The following is an 18837-nucleotide window of genomic DNA, read 5'->3' on the forward strand; positions in this document are numbered from 1 at the left end:
TTTATGAAAGGCTGTTATGTTCATACTGCACTAGACATAAGAGATGCAGAAACAGGGTAAACTTGTCCTTCAAGGGACTCCCAGCCAGGGTATGTAGGCATTGATTTCTTTGTGTGGGAAAAAGTGGATTGTGGAAGGCCCATAACAGAGGTATTCCAGAGCATGTGGTTCCTTCTGGATACAGAGAGGGGTGTTTGCTTCTTTTTGTTTGTTTTGTTATTTTTATTTTAAATATATTTTATTAATTTATTCATATTACATCTCAATTGTTATCCCATCCCTTGTATCTTCCCATTCATCTCTCCCTCCCATTTTCCCCTTATTTCCCTCCCCTATGACTGTGACTGAGGGGAGATGCTCCTGTAAATGCTCATAGGGTATCAAGTTTCTTCTTGGTAGCCTGCTATCCTTCCTTTGAGTGCCACCAGGCCTCCCCATCCAGGGGTCCTGGTCAAATATGGAGCACCAGAGTTTGTGTGAAAGTCAGACCCCGCTCTCCACTCAACTGTGAAGATTGCCTTGTCCATTGGCTTCTTACAGAAGGTTTGTGAGTTAAGCATGAAGCAGGAAGTTGAGAGATGAGAGAGGGAAATCTGAGAAAGACATCTTACCAAGTCATAGAGGTACATAGGAGCCCTGGCATCCTCCAGAATGATAAAAGGTGAGAGGAGCTTGCAGAGGGGTCCAGTGCTGCATTATCACAGCTATTTGGGCAGTGGAAGCCAGGCATGGTGACATACCTGTAAACATAACACTGGGGAGGCTTGGGAGGAAGACCAGGTCCGTACCAGCCTTTACATGGTAAGATTGCTTCAAACAGAAAAAAAGCATAAAACAACAGAAATCAAGGAAAGGCATAAGAAAAAAGCTACAATGAATAGTTGATGGGCATGGTAATCTGTAAGTACTACTACTACTACTACTACTACTACTACTACTACTACTACTACTAATAATAATAATAATAATAATAATAATAAAAATAAAAATACTGCCAGGGAGTAAAAACAGAAGTTTCATTTATCCTGACCTTTCTCATGGATCAGAGATAGTATAGAAAAATCACCCGAGCATCTGGAAGATCCACAGAGAGCTTCTGTGGGGGTGAGTCTAGTTAACTCCAGAGCTTTCTCCCTTAGTTACCCACAGTTTTCCATCTTTCTCTACTACAACAACTAAGACCAAGCAAGCAGTTCCTGCATGGTGATGGGTGTTCTCAGCCTGTCTCACCCCAACTGCAACCCGGAGAAGGTTACAGTCAGCAGATGCCCACTGGGTTTCCTCACATTCATTGCAGACTTGGTCTCACTGTTGCAGCCTCCCAGGGTCATGCCCACTGCCTGTTGCACAGCTGGAGGTAAACAGCTGTCCTGGAGATTCTTCCATGGGCTACAAAGACTTAAAGAAGGAAGCTGTGAGTTTTTTCACTCGGTGAAACTAACAATTCTGTATAGTAAGAGCTTAATTTCAATGCATCCTTTCTGCATATCTTTGAGTATTCAGTGGGAAGTTGCCAAGGAAGTGAAAAGTGCGTCTAGATGCAGCTGTCTCTATATTCAACCAAGAGTTTGATTTTTCTGAGCTGCAAAGTCAAATGCACGCAGGCTCTGTGACAGCATGCACGTAACAAATGTGATGATCTCAGGAAGGGCTGTGGAACATCACGGACTATAGGGAGTTGGTGCACCAAAAGAGCACCACGCTGAGAGTGAGCCTCCGACGGGTAATAGCACTGAAGGAAATGGCGCGTGGCCGAGCTGTGATTTCTGTTTTTCTGCTTTTTCTTTACTTGGGATACCTGAAAGACTCACTTTAGTGAAATTGCCCTGCATGCATGCTAATAGGCAAACTGTAGTATTTATAAGTAAAAAGATAGTGACCCCAGGAAGGTGGTACAGGCCTACTACTTGAGATATCTGGAAACTGACACAAGAGGACCATATGCTAAAGACTTGACCATACTACGTGGTGATTTCAAGTTCAGGCTGTGCAGAGCAGTGAGATTCTGTCTCAAAATACTGGGTTGAAAAAAGAGTAATATGAATAAATTGTAAGACTTTTTTTTAAAAAAGGAAAAAACAAAGAAGAAATAAGTGGAGGGCTGGAAGATGGCTCAGTGGTTAAGAACACTGGCTGCTTTTTCCAAGGGCTTAGGTTCAATTCCTAGCAACCCTACCTGGTGGCTCACAACCATCTGTAATGGAATCTGATTCCTTCTTCTGGTGTGCATGAAAACAGAGCACTAATGTCCATAAAACAAATAAAGAAATCTTTTTTAAAAGACAAGAAAATATTTAAAAAAGAAAAAAAGAGGTGAAAATATAAATTAAAATGCTTTTAAAGCAGTTTTTGCAGTCATCTACTTTTGTGTGGGCAGTCACCTCAAACATCATAACTCAAAAATGTTCTCATTATTTATCAGGGTGGGAGAGCTTAGCTGGGCAGTGCTTGTGGGATCCACTCAGTGGTTTCAGTTGGATAATGCAAAGCTGTAGACAGCAATGGTTGTGCTGGGTTTTCAGAGAAACTACACATGCTGCCTGTTGATGAGGCTAGGGCTCTACTGAGGCTGCAACTCAGAGGCCTGCTCTTCTGTTCAGAGTTTTCACAGTTTTAGCTTTTGGATTCTAACAGAGCAGACTGAAGAGAAAGTTCTCACAGACCCAGGGGAGGTTAGTCTTTAAGAATCTCACTCTGTAGCATTTTACTGGCCAACGCCCACATCCTCTAGCTCACAGACATGGAAATATTTCACATCAAGTTTAAATGGCCATCTTGCAAAATAGGAAGGGAGTTTGCACATATCAGTGAGGACATTTATGAATAGTGTAAGATGCCATTGCAGAATGTCTATGGTCTATTTATGTTGTCTATTGTAAATAAACCTGGTGCTTTTATGGGTTGATAGGGCGTGACCTAAGACTTTTAGGAAATATGGTAATCAACAGCACTCATTATTTCTTCTTCCATTGCAAAATCCTGAATACTCAGTATGAATAAGCACTTGTCCTAATACAGCCAAGTCAGGGTATTTTTTGAAGTACAGTATCTAGAGGGAGAACCAGAAAACAGTTTAAAAAAAAAGATTTATTGCATTTGTTTATTAGTGTCTCTGTTATACGTGCTTGCATGCACCCTTGTGAGTATATGTAAATGTGTGTGTACATGTTCAACCTTGTTCATACACAGAAGTCAGAAGCAGGTGCTTCCTTAGAGCTAGAATTATAGGCAGTTCCAGGACACCCAGCTTGTTACCTGAGTGATACCATTATGTCAGCCTGTGCGCATCTTGTCTGCTGGACCAGGGATCTGAGGACCTGAAAGAATGGGGCGGACTACAGTCTGATGCTGCAGACAGTCTTACTTCAGTTTCAGTGGACTCTTATACACGAATGCAACAAAGAAAATAATGACCCAAGGAAGGTTGTTTGAATTCAGAAAAACATTATCAGAAAAAGATGTAAATAAACACCAGCAAGCACACACTAAATATTCACAGAGCAGCCCTTTCCCAGAACTTTCTCAAGACAGACCAGTTTAAACACAATTTCCTGGCAGGATACTCTGTGTCGTATCTGGGAAAGCCTGAAAACAAGGCAGAAGGCCAAATCCAGATTCAGAGTACACTGACCAGATTAGGTTCTGTAGCAATGTCCCGAAATCCAACAAGAATAAACATGTCTTCGAAACGGAACGTAAATGTTTGTCACAGGAAGTACAAAGTCACATCCAAGAACAATCCAGGGAACAAAATGCACCTGAGGTAAAAGACCCTCTGCCTTTTTTTTTCCCCTGGAGACTCTCTCACAGTTCCCCAAGGCCTTGCTCAGCCTGGGTCAGTCTTTTGACTGTGTTCTGACTTGTGAGTGCCGGGATCCCACCTCCAGTTCTTGAGAATTGTGCAGCAAGCACTCTTAAGCACTGGACCATCTCTCTAGCCCCAGAAAACTTTAGTGATAAGGCACCAGATGTATTCCCCTTAGCGTTTATGGGCCGTGTGGTCTTTGTTAAGACTCTGCTGTTGCAGTGTGGGAAGAGCCATAGATAACACAGTGCCAATTAAATGAACCTTAGGTCACAAAATTGTAACAAGACAGATTTGACCCAAGGGCTACCATTTGCCTACCTGCCCTCGAATCTTTCTCCCAAGGAAGAACACGTGGTGTCTCACTATTGAACCATTAATAAACTTGGTTATGAGGTAAGATCTATAAATTGTACCATGTCTGTTTGATCCTGTGACATGCATGGCCACTTACACAGTCTCTTTATTATTTAACATGAAATATGGACATTTAAGATCTGTAAGTCAGCTGGTCCACAATTACTGAATGCCACTTGCCATCATAGCATGAGTTTGCAGTTTTCTAGTTGGTGTGCACCTGTACTGGCTGCATGACAAGAATTTCCACACAACCCATGCAAGCACCAATCTCACTGAGATATTGATGGTTTATTAGAACGCCACCCTCCAAGACTGGTTATGAAGAGGGACGCAGAAAGAACTCAGGACTCAGGAACTGTGACTTGGGTCTGTTCCTAAGGCAGTCTTTTTATATATTAAAAAACTGTAACCAGGTAACAGCTGGTAACCAGGTGGGAAGCAAGGAGGAGGGCAGCATCACATTACTTTGATTAGCTAAACACAAGAATACTTGTTTTTGTTCTGAGCACAATGTCCAGGTAGCTAGACAAAGCATTTCAACCAGTTTGGCTAGGATATAGGCTTGGGGACTTTTCAGTGTCCCACCATTCTGGGCAAAAGGGACATAGCAGGGTATTGTGGTCTTAACTCTAATAAACATCATTTAACTCAAGCAGAACATGCTCTTATCATCTGTTGTTTTATCCTAAGCAGAAAGCACTGAACCTTCCTGGCTTCAGGCACGTAGGGCCTGAGAACTTGAACTTAATTTTTCCTTAATAATCAAAATGGAGACTTGGAGTCCAAATGTTTTCTGATATGCTAAGAGTTGCTGTTAGCAGAGGATCTATAGTTATGCTGGGAACTAAAGTAGGTCTCAATGGAGCGGCTACAGCGCTTAAGCAGGTTTAGCACTTTACAAAACCGGTAAACTTCACTTGTCATCGAGAAGGCGTCTTATAGAAAATTTGAAGATTGTAGAGCTTAACCTGGACTACCTTTAAAGTGTTTTTAAGACAGGAAAAAAAATAAGTGTTTTAGATGTTGTGTCCAAAAGAAAAGCAAATATTTTCTAAAGTGTGGTGTCTCCAAATGGAAGTCACTGACTGCTGGTGTGTTGGGTAAAGCCATTGACAAAGAGCTGGGGCCATTTACAGCTAATGAGCTGTTATAGTTCATCCCACAACTAACAAACTTTAGAAACCTACCATAAACCATGTAAACAGAAGGTAAATATCTAGACTTAGATTTCAAGGCATTTTTTTTCTTTTTCTAAAAAATAATCGGCAATAGAAATGATTTTCTAAAATATATTAACAGAAGAAAGTATTTTTATGAGACCTAAAATGTGAGTAGATAGCAGCTGTGTGGAAACTGGAAGAAAAAGAAACTTGAACACACACACACACACACACACACACACACACACATACACACACTCCAAACCCCAAACAAACAAACATATACACAAAAACAGCTTGTGAGAATTTTTCTTGTGGTGGAAATTTTATTAGATAATATTTTTTTAACTACTTACAATTTTTGACACTTAAATCAGCAATTCAAAAACTGAAAACATATTTTTAGCACTGTTATAAATACACTATTTCACTGGACAGTTGAAATTAGATGTCGATTCCGTGTTTTGTTGTCTTCTTTTCTAAAAATGCTCCTTTAATGTGACAGGGTATCATTATGCCATCTATGCTGACCATGACCTCAGGATCCTCTGCGTCAGCCTCCAGAGTGCCTGGGCTTTAGGTGTGTGCCACTACACTCAGCTACACTTGTCTTTAACTGTTTTATAGCTTACCTAATGAGATAGCCTTAAAAGAAATGGCATGACCAAATTTCAAAAGTACATTATAGAAAACTATGAAAAATAGTTTCCACTTTCAGAAAAGAAGAATATGCTTAGAGAAATTTGAAGAACAGCAGATGTAACTGCAGCAAAATACTTTGTTAGTATTTCCTCATTAACACTCATGTCACGGTGACATGCTGATTGCGAAAGAGGACAGAGTTTTGTGTGAATCGGCAGCTCTGTGCTACTTGTCTCTATTTTAATGCACAAGCTTCCAAGCTTATATGTAAACTCGTGTGTGTGCCTCTCCTGATGATAGAGAGAGATGAAAATCCCAGGACTGTTGCAGATGGAGGGGAGGAGATAAGGATACAGGAGGAAAGAGGACCAAAATAAATAAATAAATAAATAAATAAATAAATAAAAGAAAAGACACTCTTTACTTTCAAAGCACAGGCGTGAGGTTGGCTGTATGAGTTAGTGTAAGCACTTGCTTCTCTATGGGATTGAATCTTGAAAATCCCCTGATTCATTTCTCACACAAGTCCAAGATCCTCAAAGCAAACAGGCTACAGGGTAGGCACTATCTAGCTCACCCAATTGGGTTCTGCTAAGCTTTCGGAACTCGGATATCAGGCTCCACTTCCGTCTTCATTATCAAATGTAACACTGAAGATTTTACTTGATGTGAGTCTTAGTACAGTCGCTGGAGCCTTTAAGTGGCCTTTGTGGTTATGTGGTTGGTAAAATGGCTACAAGTAACGAGCACAAAGAAAGGTGACACGTTAGTGGAGGAGGAACTGAGGATTCCGATGTCCACAATGGTGGTGGGCGCTACTACTTTTGGAATTGTACACATTATACACAAGACCATGTTTTTATGGAACATGTGAGAATGACAATAAAGATGTCTTTAAGTTGCCCCTACCGCAGGAGGTATGTCTGTGATGATCAGGTGCGTGTAATACAAAGCCTCCTGGTAGTGTTGCTGGGCAACCCTGTGGACCCAATGCCTGCTGTAAAGTTGGGGCAACTTCCAGCTGTGGGTTTGACATGTGATTTCCCAAAGAAGCAAGATGCTAAAAAAACAAATACTACCTCAAATTGTCTACCCAATGAAGGCAAGCATAGAACAATGCACAGATCTTTTGAAAAGACATTTCCTGTAATGTGCTGCTTGTCTCAACCTTTCTGTGCTCACCCTCTCCACAGCAGGAGATCAATTATCTGTTCTGTGTACAGAATGCATTGTCTTTCTCTATTTTCCAGTTTGGGTTTTCTTCGTGCACCCTCCCCCAGCTCAACTCCTTCTGCTAGGAAGGTTCTGTTTATCTAGAACTGCCTTTCTCTTTATTTACTGGTTTGGTTTTTAACTCCAAGGGGATTTCAGCATTTTTTTTTCATGGGAAAAAAAAACCCCTCAGCTTATCTTTGTTTCTTTTTAAGTCTTCTCTATCCTTAATGCTCTTCTGTCATGCTGCAATTAACCCCAGTTTTCCAAGGGTATTTCCTGGGACAGATAATGCATTCATGGCAGGACCTGTCTGTCATTCATTTCCAGTCAAAGATTTGACAGTGACACTGCGACCCACTTCTGCACAGTTCAGCCTAATGTGTAGTGCTAAATGCCTCCACCTCAGCCACTTTGTTCCTCAGAGGAGCCTCTCTTGTTCTCAAGAGACTGCTGTGGTTTGTGCTGTAATTAAAATGCTGCAACATTTCCAAAAACTGTTTCATATGCTGGCCTCCAAAGAGGAGGTACATAATAAGCCATTATTTTACTATGCCTAGCTCACAAACTTCATCCTCAAACTAAGCCAGCTAAGCAGAATTCCCTGTCTTTCTCATATTAACGGGGCTTTCTTTCATCGCTCTTCTTTTCCTTTGCAGATGGGGACTGGAAGGTGACTGTCGTTACTGGAGATCTTGAAGATGCTGGCACCTCAGCAACAGTGTCCCTTTGTGTCTATGGGGAAGCAAGATGCTCAGGACCTATTATTTTGGGATCAGGAAAGCACCATCTGTTTAACCCCAACAGTGCAGATATATTCAAGGTACCTGCTCATGACTTGAGAATGACTTTTGCTGCTTCCGTAATGTATTTGCATTATATTTTCCTTAAATGCTAAGGCAGTGTGGATACATAACAAGTAATAGAAGTGTAAGGTATTTTGTTTCAGAGCTGGAGAGATGGCTCAGTGGTTAAGAGCACCGCCTGCTCTTCCAGAGGTCCTGAGTTCAATTCCCAGCAACCACATGGTGGCTCACAACCATCTATAATGTGATTTGATGCACTCTTCTGCAGAAAAAGCACTCGTATACCATAAATAAACAAATAAACATAAAAAAGATATTTTGTTTCTTCCCCATTTTTCATTTGTATAAATCAAGGTACAAACACATGAAGGAAGAAATCTTGAAAACACAGCAGGACATGTCACTACTACTGCTCCCACGGACCTGAGTGCTTTGTTTCTGAATACTGTTCAGCCCTTGCTGAAGCCCAGGCCAGTGCTACAGTAGAACCTGCTACACATCTGGGACATGCTCTGCTGGAAAGGGGTAGATGGAAAGAGTAATCTAAACAGGAAGTGATCAGGATTTGAAGGCCACCTTTGATGCTTCAAACATGGTAGCCTGTACATGGTGTTTTGAATACCTTAGTTTCTTCCTCAGTCTCCTTTAACCTGACTTTAGAAGGAGACAATGAAATGATCCTTATCAGCCTGAATTGATCAAATACCTATGACTAAGATTATAATTCATATGCATTTATGTAGCAGATTCTTGTATACATTTTACAACTTGTACAAGAAGCTGCATAGTTTTCTTAATTATTGATTTCATTGGTTATGAGGATTATTCCCCAGTTAATTGGAATACTTTGGTGAACACTTAATGGCTTTTAGGTTTTCACTGTTATATAAATAATGTTGCAATAAGCTTAACTTTCTCCCTTCTTTAACCAAAACTATTTTATTTTGTATAACAAACTCTGAGACACGGTATTTTGTAATCAATTTTTTTATGAGTTTCATTTTCAAACATCTGTTTTATATAGCATAGTGCCTGATGGGACACAGTGAACAAATGACACATTTCACTTGTTATTGATCACTGCTACACACCACACTGCACTCTATTCCTGCTAAATGCACTGTTTACTACCTTCTAATTTAAATTCCTGAGTTCTGTTTCCAGTTACAGAGGGTGACACCAAGACCGTTAACTCTTATCTTCTTGTTTGAAGAGCTTTATTGAAATGAGGTTTCTGCATCATAACATTTACACGCTTACACTCTAATTCATGGTGTTTAATATGTTCATAGATTTGTATACTAGTCAGCACACTCTCATTTTTAGACTGATTCCACTCCAATACAAAAGCCATGATCAAAGCAGTAATAATGGAAATAGTGATGTAAGGCCGGGAGATGAGGGATTATAACCCCTAGAACACTATTCCCAGTATTCTGTTTTCTGTCTCTATAACATTTTCCAGCTCTGAGCACTTCATAAGCAGAGTGATGGAGTGACAAACATAGAACTTCAGAGTCTGAGTTCTTTTACATCCACAGTGTTGCCAAAGTTAGTCTATGTTGGAGCATGTGTCAGTTCTTCATTCACTTGTGGCTAAACTATAATCCACCCTGGGATACACTGCCCATTATCAGTCCATTCATTGATAGACATTTGCGTTATTCTCATTTTCAACTACTGTGGGTATCCGTGTTCAAATTGATGCTGTTGCCATGTGATCATTTCACTAGGAGTATAATTACTGGACCACATGCCAACGTCATACTTAACATTTTGAGAAACTGTTGACTGTCAAAAAGAAAAAAAAAAGAGAAAGAAAAAAAAAGAAAAGAAATGAAAAGAAAAAAGAAAAGGTAGAAAAGAAAAAAGAAAGAATGGCTCCATTATTGTTACATTCCTGCCAATTCTGTGCAGGATTCTTCTTTTCCTACATTCTCACCTAAATTCTTTTTTAAATATATTTTATTGATTTATTCATATTACATCTCAGTTGTTATCCCATCCCTTGTATCCTCCCATTCTTCCCTTTCTCCCATTTTCCCCTTACTCCCCTTCTCTATGACTGTGACTGAGGGGGACCTCCTCCCCCTGTATATGCTCATAGGGTATCAAGTCTCTTCTTGGTAGCCTGCTATCCTTCCTCTGAGTGCCACCAGGCCTCCCCATCCAGGGGACGTGGTCAAATATGGGGCACCAGAGTTCGTGTGAAAGTCAGACCCCACTCTCCACTCAACTGTGAAGAATGTCCTGTCCATTGGGTAGATCTAGGTAGGGGTTTGATGTTTCCTGCATGTATTGTCCTTGGCTCGTGCCATAGTTTGAGCAGGACCTCTGGGCCCAGATCTGCCCATCATAATGTTCTTCCTGTAAGTTTCTAGGACCCTCTGGATCCTTCTATTTCCCCATTCTCCCATGCTTCTCTCACCTAGAATCCCAATAGCATGTCTTCCCCTCTGTCCCACTTTCCTGATAAGTGATGACATTCATGGGACATGCCCCTTGATTTGCTCACCCAAATTCTTAGTTGCCTTTAATTTATTTAAATGGCATCCATGTGGCTATAAAATCCTATCTCAATGTCTTTCTGATGCATTTCCCTAATAACTAATGGTGTTGACTATCTTTCATGTAATTGTCAATAATTTGTGCATCTTTGAGAAATGTCCATTCTTGTCTTTGGTTCCTTTTAAGTGGATTTTTTAAATTAATGAGTGACCATATAGTCCGAATATGAGTCCATGGTGTTATATTTTATTCACAAATATTTCCCCATTTATCTTTTCACTGTTTTGGCATGTATTCTTATTCCCTCCTAGAGCCTTTCCAAATTGCCATGAGGCTTCCTGTTAGTGTACCTCGTCGGATTATCTGCTGGTGAATTCCAGGTTTTCTTCATGTGAGAATGTCTCAGTCTGAACATAAAAGACTTCGCACTCTAGTGTCTTATGCCAAGAACTTGTCCATGATCTCACCAAGGATCCTATGTGATAAGTTGTTTCTCTGTGCTACTTTTTTTCTTTGCACTTTTCAGTGGTGTGACTGTGGTATGGTGAGATGACATTCACCTTATTGTTGGTTTCCATAGCTTCTATGCTTACAGCGATATTGGCTTTCTGTGGTACTGGGGAGAGAGTCAGTTCAGTTACAATGCACAGACTCTTGTACTTACCAGCTTGTAGTTTTTATTGAATAACTGCTTTTCACATAGCCTATGTTAAATTTCTCTAGCTTCAACATTTTTTTATTATTCCTTTGCAAAAAAGTGGACTTATAGAGTGACCTCAATTAGCCATTTCAGAATTCATGTAAAATAGCTACAATATTCCTTCTGTTATTATAGTGGAGACTAAAAGAGTTAATATTGAAACACCTTATATAAAGTACAAAACATTATTACTCTGTTGAGACTGACTCGTTTGATCCCACCTACAAGTTGGGAGAGGATGTTGATGGAGTGGGATTTTAGACAGTTTTTTAGATGAATGAAGGCAGGAAGGCAGCTTTGGCAGATGGTGAGTAGGTGGCTATTGCTGGCATGGGGGTCTGTATAGAAGAGTCTGGAGGCTGGAGTAGGAGGAAGAAAGAGAGGGAGCCAAGAGTAGTTGTCTAACCTAGATCAAGTCATGGAGTGCACGAGTGATAGAAGGAACATTTATTCTGGGCCTTTTCAGTGTTTAAAAGTTAGATGTTTATGTGCACCCACATTGTTGCCCATTAGCTAGATAGATGTCAGCATACTCTTTTGATTTTTAGCAGTGTTGTGATTTTCTTCTTTATATGTCTTTTCTTGTCTCTCTTTAACCGTGTGTGTGTGTGTGTGTGTGTGTGTGTGTGTGTGTGTATGTGTGTGTGTGTGTGTATACATATATGTATACATATATTTTAAGTTCTTTTCCCCACTTTGGCGCAATTGAATCATCGAGCTTGGTAATATACAACACCAACTGCAGGATGGAGTTGATTGTAGAGAAAGTCTACCTTGAGCTTCTCCCTCAGTCACAGAGGCTAAAACAGTTTAAAATGACATCTAAAATGACTGTGAGTTCTCACCAGTAAAGTCAATGGTGCTTTCTCTCCCTAACATAGAATGAACTTCAAAGTGGACACTGGCTAGTTTCTTTTCTGTTGCTGTAATGAAGTGCCTTGTCAAAAGCAATTTATAGAGAATGTGTTTGTTTTGGCTCATAGCACCAGGTTATAGCCAATCATTTTAGGGAAGTCAAAGCAATAGAAACTTGAAGCAGCACCATCAGCACCATCCCTATTCAATGGAGGTCTGTCTGATCCACATCCTTAGTATCTTGACTGAAAGAAAGGCCAGTTCCCAGCTATCAATGGATTAAAATATCTTTGTAAAAATTCCAGAACCTGAGAGTGAAGCGGAAACGCTCCTTGTACCACAGAACCCTAGTAGAGTAGCATTAAAAAGAAACAAAAAACTCAGCACAATTTTGCCTGTGCCTCCTTGAATCTGACTGCTGGGCACAACTTTGCACAAACAGGGCTTCCTGGACCTTTGTGAGTTCTAGAAGATAAACAAGAAGCCAAGGCAGATATCCCATTATTCCATGTTGCATGGGAGGTCCACTTGTGTTTTATTTCACAGGGAATAATGGGGAAACTCTGCAGGGCTAGGCCACCTGGAGACCACCATGGACATAGAAACGTAGTAAGATTCTGAGAGAATAGTGCACAGATATTCAAAGAATGAGACCCTTGATTGCATTGTTGTCCCCCAACCAGAGAGGTCTGACAGTGATAGCAGTTCTTCATGAAGGTAAACTGACACTCCAGGGAAAAACTATACATACATTTTCCTTCTTGGGTGCCTAGAAACTGGTGTAGTCTGGTCACAGAGCTGAGCCTATGGCTCTACCAGAACATGGAACCAAGCCAGTGATGTTCCTAACAAATGAGGAAGCTTTCCAAACTCTAGGGTCCCTGATCAGGAAGCGTGGCCAGAAATTTTGCTTGACCACGTAGCCCACAAAATCCAACTCACTTCATGCCTGATTATATTGCATAGTTCACAGCCCCAGTGGGCCAGAGAGTCTAGCCTAACAGCAGCATATATATAATCTGCAGATGTCTTCAGTCTAGAAGCCTAATACTACTTCAGACTGATTGTGGAGTACAGACAGAAACTCAGCACAAGCAGAGAACCTAGTTAGTGGTTCTCACTATGAAGCATGTCCTGCAGCTCCATGCATTCAGAGAACCAGCCCGTAGTCTACAGAACCCTGCCTGCTATTTCACCTGAATGGATTTTGGCCAATAGCACTACCTTGTCAGGGCGCATTGCTGAAGTCCCTTTTATTTAAGGACAGTTATCAAGCCCAGCCTGATCTCCACCCAATAATTAATCTAAGCACCTATTCAGCCAGAAAACATAGCCTATTTTCTGTTTAGGGTTGGTTTGTTGTTGTTGTTGCTTGGTTGTAGCTTATTTGTTTGTTTGCAAGATTAGAGTCAATTGGAAAAAGTAAATCTCAATGGAAAAAAAGCATCTAATTGTCTGCTGACAAGTCTGAGGGAGTGTTTTCTTTATTAATGACTAATGTGAGAAAGTGGCAGATCACTGTTGCTGATGCCATTCTTAGACAGGTGGGACTGGGTTGGAAAAAAAAAAAAAAGAAAGCAAGCTGAGTAAGCAGCACTCTCCCATGGCTTCTGCTTCAGCTCCTGCCTCCAGGTTCCTGTTTTGAGTTCCTGCCTTGTGTTCTCTTGATGGTATACAGTAACATGTAAGTCAGATAAACTTACATGTTTTGTCATGGTGTTTACCACAGCAATAGAACACAATTTATGTAGCTTGTGAGTCATCTTAGACAGAGGCAAACTAGAACCCCAGAAGTGGTCCTTCTGACCAAAGTGCCCAGCTGGCGGCCTTATCTGTCCAGGCAGCTAGTTCAGCAATCACACTGACCATACAGTCTAACCATTTCACACGTCAGCTGCAGAGCAGGGCTAGCAGTGTCTCTCAAACTCTCAACATAAGCAAAGGCTTGTCAAGTAGAGGTCCTAACTGAAAGGCCTCTGTTTCTGAAGATAACACTGGGAGGCCCACCTGGAAACCAAGTCAAGACAGATAGTTGAAGGATTCCCCTGCTTTAAAGTCTAGAACATGTTTGAAGTCTAGGAAAAAAAAGATGCTTCCTCAAGTGCAATGACTCTAATGTAATTGTATAAAGATCACAAACAATGAAGAAACTCAGAAAAACTGATACTGTGAGAGAAAAAAAAAAAAAAGAATAATCTCCAAACAGCTGACCCAAACAGAGATGTCTAAATTGATTGCAACAGTTCAGAATAAAGGTGCTGAAGATATTCAGCATAAGACTGTGAAAACAGCAACTAAATGAGACTAGAAAAACAAGTTCAGTGAAAGACGGTAGACGATTAGGAGGAAGAGGAGGAGGAGGACGAGAACAACAATGACGACGACCTAGAAGTGTGGAGCATGGGGACAGAATAAATAAAGCCAGTTAACAGAGGGATCCAGCAGCACACTCAAGAAGAAGACAGAATCGGTGACCTCACAGACATGATTCAGCGAGGATAGCCCCTGTGAGAAGGAGCATTGCATCAGTTCCTGTGATAAAACATGGACACCAAAGACAACCCAAGGAAGAGAGAATTTATGTGGCTTACCTTTCCATGCAGAAGGGCAGGAACCCCCGCTGGCTGAGCGGAAGCATGGCAACAGGCAACAGACAGCAGGCGTGGAAGCTGACCTGTGGGCACAAAGCAGAGGAAGCCAACTGCAAGGAGGGTGAGGTGTGAAGTTTTCAAAGCCTACTCCAAATGACTACACACACTAGTGTCCCCACCAACCCATCGCCCACTCGCTCAAACCTCCCCACCAATAGCAGCACCCACTAGGGATCAGACATCCAAATGTCTTAGACAATGGAGGACATTTGTTCGTCAAACAACTACAAGCATGGACAAGGCAGGTAATGGATAGATCCATAAATTAGGACCCATGAAACCGCAGCACAGTATTGATTCTTAACTCTCTGTCCCAGGGCTGGGTATTGTGGAGTGTGCATCAGGGCATGGGCTGATTTCTTCAGGTTGTGAGCTCTAGCCAGCTTATAATGACTGGTATCTTAAAGGAGCTGGGGTGTGTGTTCTGGTAATAACAAGTAAATAACAAAGAAAAACCTGTAGTAGGTACATAAAACTTAAGGGAATGGAGTCAAAACACAGCATGGTTGCCATAATGACTGCGCCACTTTACTCTGAATGAGGGTTTCACTTTCCCTTTCAGCATGCTAGGCTTTGCTGTCAATTGTTTTGTTGATCTTTACCATTTTGACTAGGGTGAGATAAGATTTCAGAGTTGTTTTGATTTGCCTTCCCCTTTGATTTGCCTTTGTCTTGATTTTTACTTCTATTGAGAACTCTGTTTAGATTCCTAGCCCATATCTAATTAGGCCATTTGATTCCTTGACTCTTTGTTTTTGTTTGTTTGGTTGCTTTGTTTTGTTTTGAGTTCTTTGTATATTCTGGATATTAATCCTCTGTCAGATGTGCAGCTGACAGAGAGTGTCTCCCATTCTCTGAGTTTCTTCTTCATACTATTGTTTCCTTAGCTGAATAAAAGCATCTTACTTTTATGAGGTCCAAGCTGTCAATCATTGACCTTAATTTCGGGGCAAGTGGAGTCCTGTTCAGACAGTCCTTTCCTACACGTATATCTGCCAGTGTTTTCTTCTGGCAAGTTTACTGTTTCAGGTTTCAAAGTGAGGTCTTGATTCACTTGGAGATCATTCTTGTGCAAATTGATAAATGTGCATCTAATTTACACTTCTCTATGAGAACACCAAATTTTATCTGTACCAGGGGCTGAAGACTCTCTTTCCTCCATTGTGGGTTTTAGGCATCTCTGTCAAATACCAGGTGTGTGTACTAATGTTTGGATCTTCTATTTTGTTCCATTTCTACATGTCTATTTTGTGCCACTTATCACATTGTTTTTATTACTATGGCTCTGTAATACATCTTAAGATCTGGACTGGTCATTTCTCCAACACTTTCTTTTTTGCTCAAGATTTTGTTGTTGTTTTCCTATTTCTGTGAAGACTGTCGTGGATTTTTAAATTGGGGTTTTATTGAATGTGTAAATTGTTAGGCCGGTCAGCATTTTATCCCAGGTACCCTGCCTCCAGAACCTGAAGGGAAAGAGCTATTGCTTAAGGCCCTCAGTTGGTGCTAGCAAAGCACTACCAGATTACAATACTTATTTCTCCATCGCTAATAAAGCTGGGAATGACAAATGAGAAGGAGATGAATTTGCAGCAGGGCTTGAGATGGGTGAGTGGGAGGTTGGTGGAGGATGTCAGTGCCTTCTAGGGGAGTCATGCTAACTGATCTTGCTGTGTCCCTGCATAATGTACGTGTACTAACATATCTGCCCTGGCATGCACAGAAATGATAGCTGTGGATGCTGAACCACTGGAGCTTAGAGTTTATTACAGATAAGAACAGGCAAGTAGAGATAAGGCATGGCAAGGTAGACAGTGGTACTGGCTCTACCCAAGAGCATAAAAGAGAATGCCCATTTAGAATGGACAGCCAAATTGGCAAGTTGTAAAAATTGTGTGTGTGTGTGTGTGTGTGTGTGTGTAATTGTCAGATTTTTTGCATTTAAACAACAAAGATAGTCATAAGAACCACTTTTATCAAGAATATGTCACTTCTTAGCATTGAGACAAGAAATTAGAATAAGAGATAGATGTAATAACAGATGTTGAGAGGCAGAGCACATTTAGTTTGGCTGAAATACTAGTTTTGAAAATGTGAGTTTGTTCCAACAAGACTGTTACATAGAAGTACAATTTGAGCACAAACTCAAACTTCCTAATTGTTTATGCACATTTTACCCATGAGAAATGCTAGGAGATTGTCAAAAATTCTACCCAGCTGAAGTAGTTCATGGAGGGCTATAGAAAGTAAATACATATGCTTGTGCATGTGCAGGCATGCAGGCATGGACATATACACACACAAACACAAACACACAAACACACTCCAAGTTCACCATCTATTTCAGTCCACTGTATGTGTTATGAACTATGCCTGGACACCTCCAGTGGCAAAGCTTTCTTCCTAGTTTCAGATGACCCCCTTCCACCATTTGACAGTAACTCAGATGCTAACACTCCTTCCAAATTGCTTCCTCAAAACATGTTATGTTTATACAATGTAAAATACCAGTTTGTGTTTCACTCTTGCGTTTCTTAACCAGCAACACGTGTAAAGCTGCAGTACTATTTTTAAGTTCCCATTTTCTCTCTCTTTTTCTTTTCATTAAAATTTATTTATTTTGTGTGTGTGTGGATGGACATTTTGCCTGCATGTGTCTTTGTCCCCACTTGTATGGCTGGTGACTTTGGAGGCCAGAGGACGGTATCAGAACCCATGGAACAGCTACAAATGGTTGTTAGCTGTTATGTGGGTGCTGCAAATTGAACCTGTGTCCTCTGGACAAGTAGCGAGTGTTCTTAACGTTTGAGCCAACTCTCCAGCCCCATCTTTTCTCTTAATATACTGATGTCAATGCTATGGATACTCTCAGTGTATCCTAATTTTCTCATTCCTGGACTGAGCTCTGATGTTTAACATAAAATAATTCATCAATATTCTTTTTCTAGTTAGTGTTAGTCTTCTTTCTCTCTTTGATATGTCCATTGCAGCTCCCTGGATGTATTTTATGGTTATTTTAGTCAAATGCTTGCTAGTGTGATGATGAAAGAGCATAGGGTGTGTGTTCTGATGCTGTGGTTTACCCTCTGTCTCAGGCTCTGTGAACCGGAGTTGGAGGACATGGTCTTCACAGTGCTCTTACCCACCTCCAGATGTGGTACCCACCTCCAGATGTGGTGGCCTTAGTGTGGACCCTACCACTCCTCGAGCATCAGAGGCTTTGTTCCTTTGCCTTGTGCTCGCCCTGCTGAAGGGGACTTCTACAAATGGTTGAAGGGCTTTTTAAAATTGCTCTTCTTCTTGCAGATCAGATGTCTTTTCTATAGACTATAGATCAGAGATAGATTTCAGGACATCAACGGTGGTAACCAGCACCTGGAAAGAGCCTTTATTATGTGGTGTACCCTCTCTGAAAGCATTTGGAGCCATGGGATTCTGGGAGGAAAAGTCTGTGTGGGTTATCAGAACCCTGGCCTGGCTCCCACCCAGGCTTTAGCAATTTGTTGAAAATCTCTTGGTGAATTCTTTTATTGACTTACATGACAGCCGTTTTAAAATTATTAATTGATTTATTTATTCACTTCACATCCTGGTTATAGCACCTTCCCTCCTCCCAGTCCATCTACCCTACCCCTTCTTCTACCCCCTATTCCTCAGAAAAGTGAATTCCCCCTACCCACCCACCTCAGCTCATCCAGTCACATCAGGACTGAGTTTGTCCTCTTTCTCTGGCCTGGCAAGGCAGCCCAGTCAGGGGGAAGTGATTGAAAAGCAGGCAACAGAGTCTCTGTCAGAGACAGGCCCCACCTCCCTTAGTAGGGGACCTACATGAAGCCTGAGCTACCTATCTGCTACATCTATGTAGAGGACATAGATCTAGTCCGTGCATGGTCCTTGATTGGAGTCTTAGGCTCCATAGGCCCCTCTGGGCCCTAGTTAGTTGGCTCTGTTGGTTTTCTTGTGGAGCTCCTGTCACCTCTAGGTCCTTTTCTCCTTTCCCTGCTTTTCCACTAGACTCCCTGTGCTTCACTCAATGTTTGGCTGTGAGTTTCAGCATCTCTTTCAAAGTGCTGCTGGGTGGAGACTTTCAGAGGACCACTCTGATAGGATCCTGTCTGCAAGCCTAGGAGAATATGGT

At 41.2% G+C, this 18837-nt stretch overlaps 1 protein-coding gene across 1 annotated transcript in view; it reads left to right on the plus strand.

The window, feature by feature from the left end:
* Window positions 1–18837, plus strand: part of RP1 (RP1 axonemal microtubule associated) — a 296647-nt gene that overhangs the window by 214540 nt on the left and 63270 nt on the right. The window contains exon 26 of the mRNA XM_084776855.1: window positions 7839–8002. Within this exon, the coding sequence (XP_084632981.1) occupies window positions 7839–8002 (164 nt within the window). The remainder of the gene's footprint in view (window positions 1–7838; window positions 8003–18837) is intronic.

This window comes from Acomys minous, assembly GCF_964271855.1.
Source record: "Acomys minous genome assembly, chromosome: 1".
Taxonomy (NCBI): Eukaryota; Metazoa; Chordata; class Mammalia; order Rodentia; family Muridae; genus Acomys; species Acomys minous.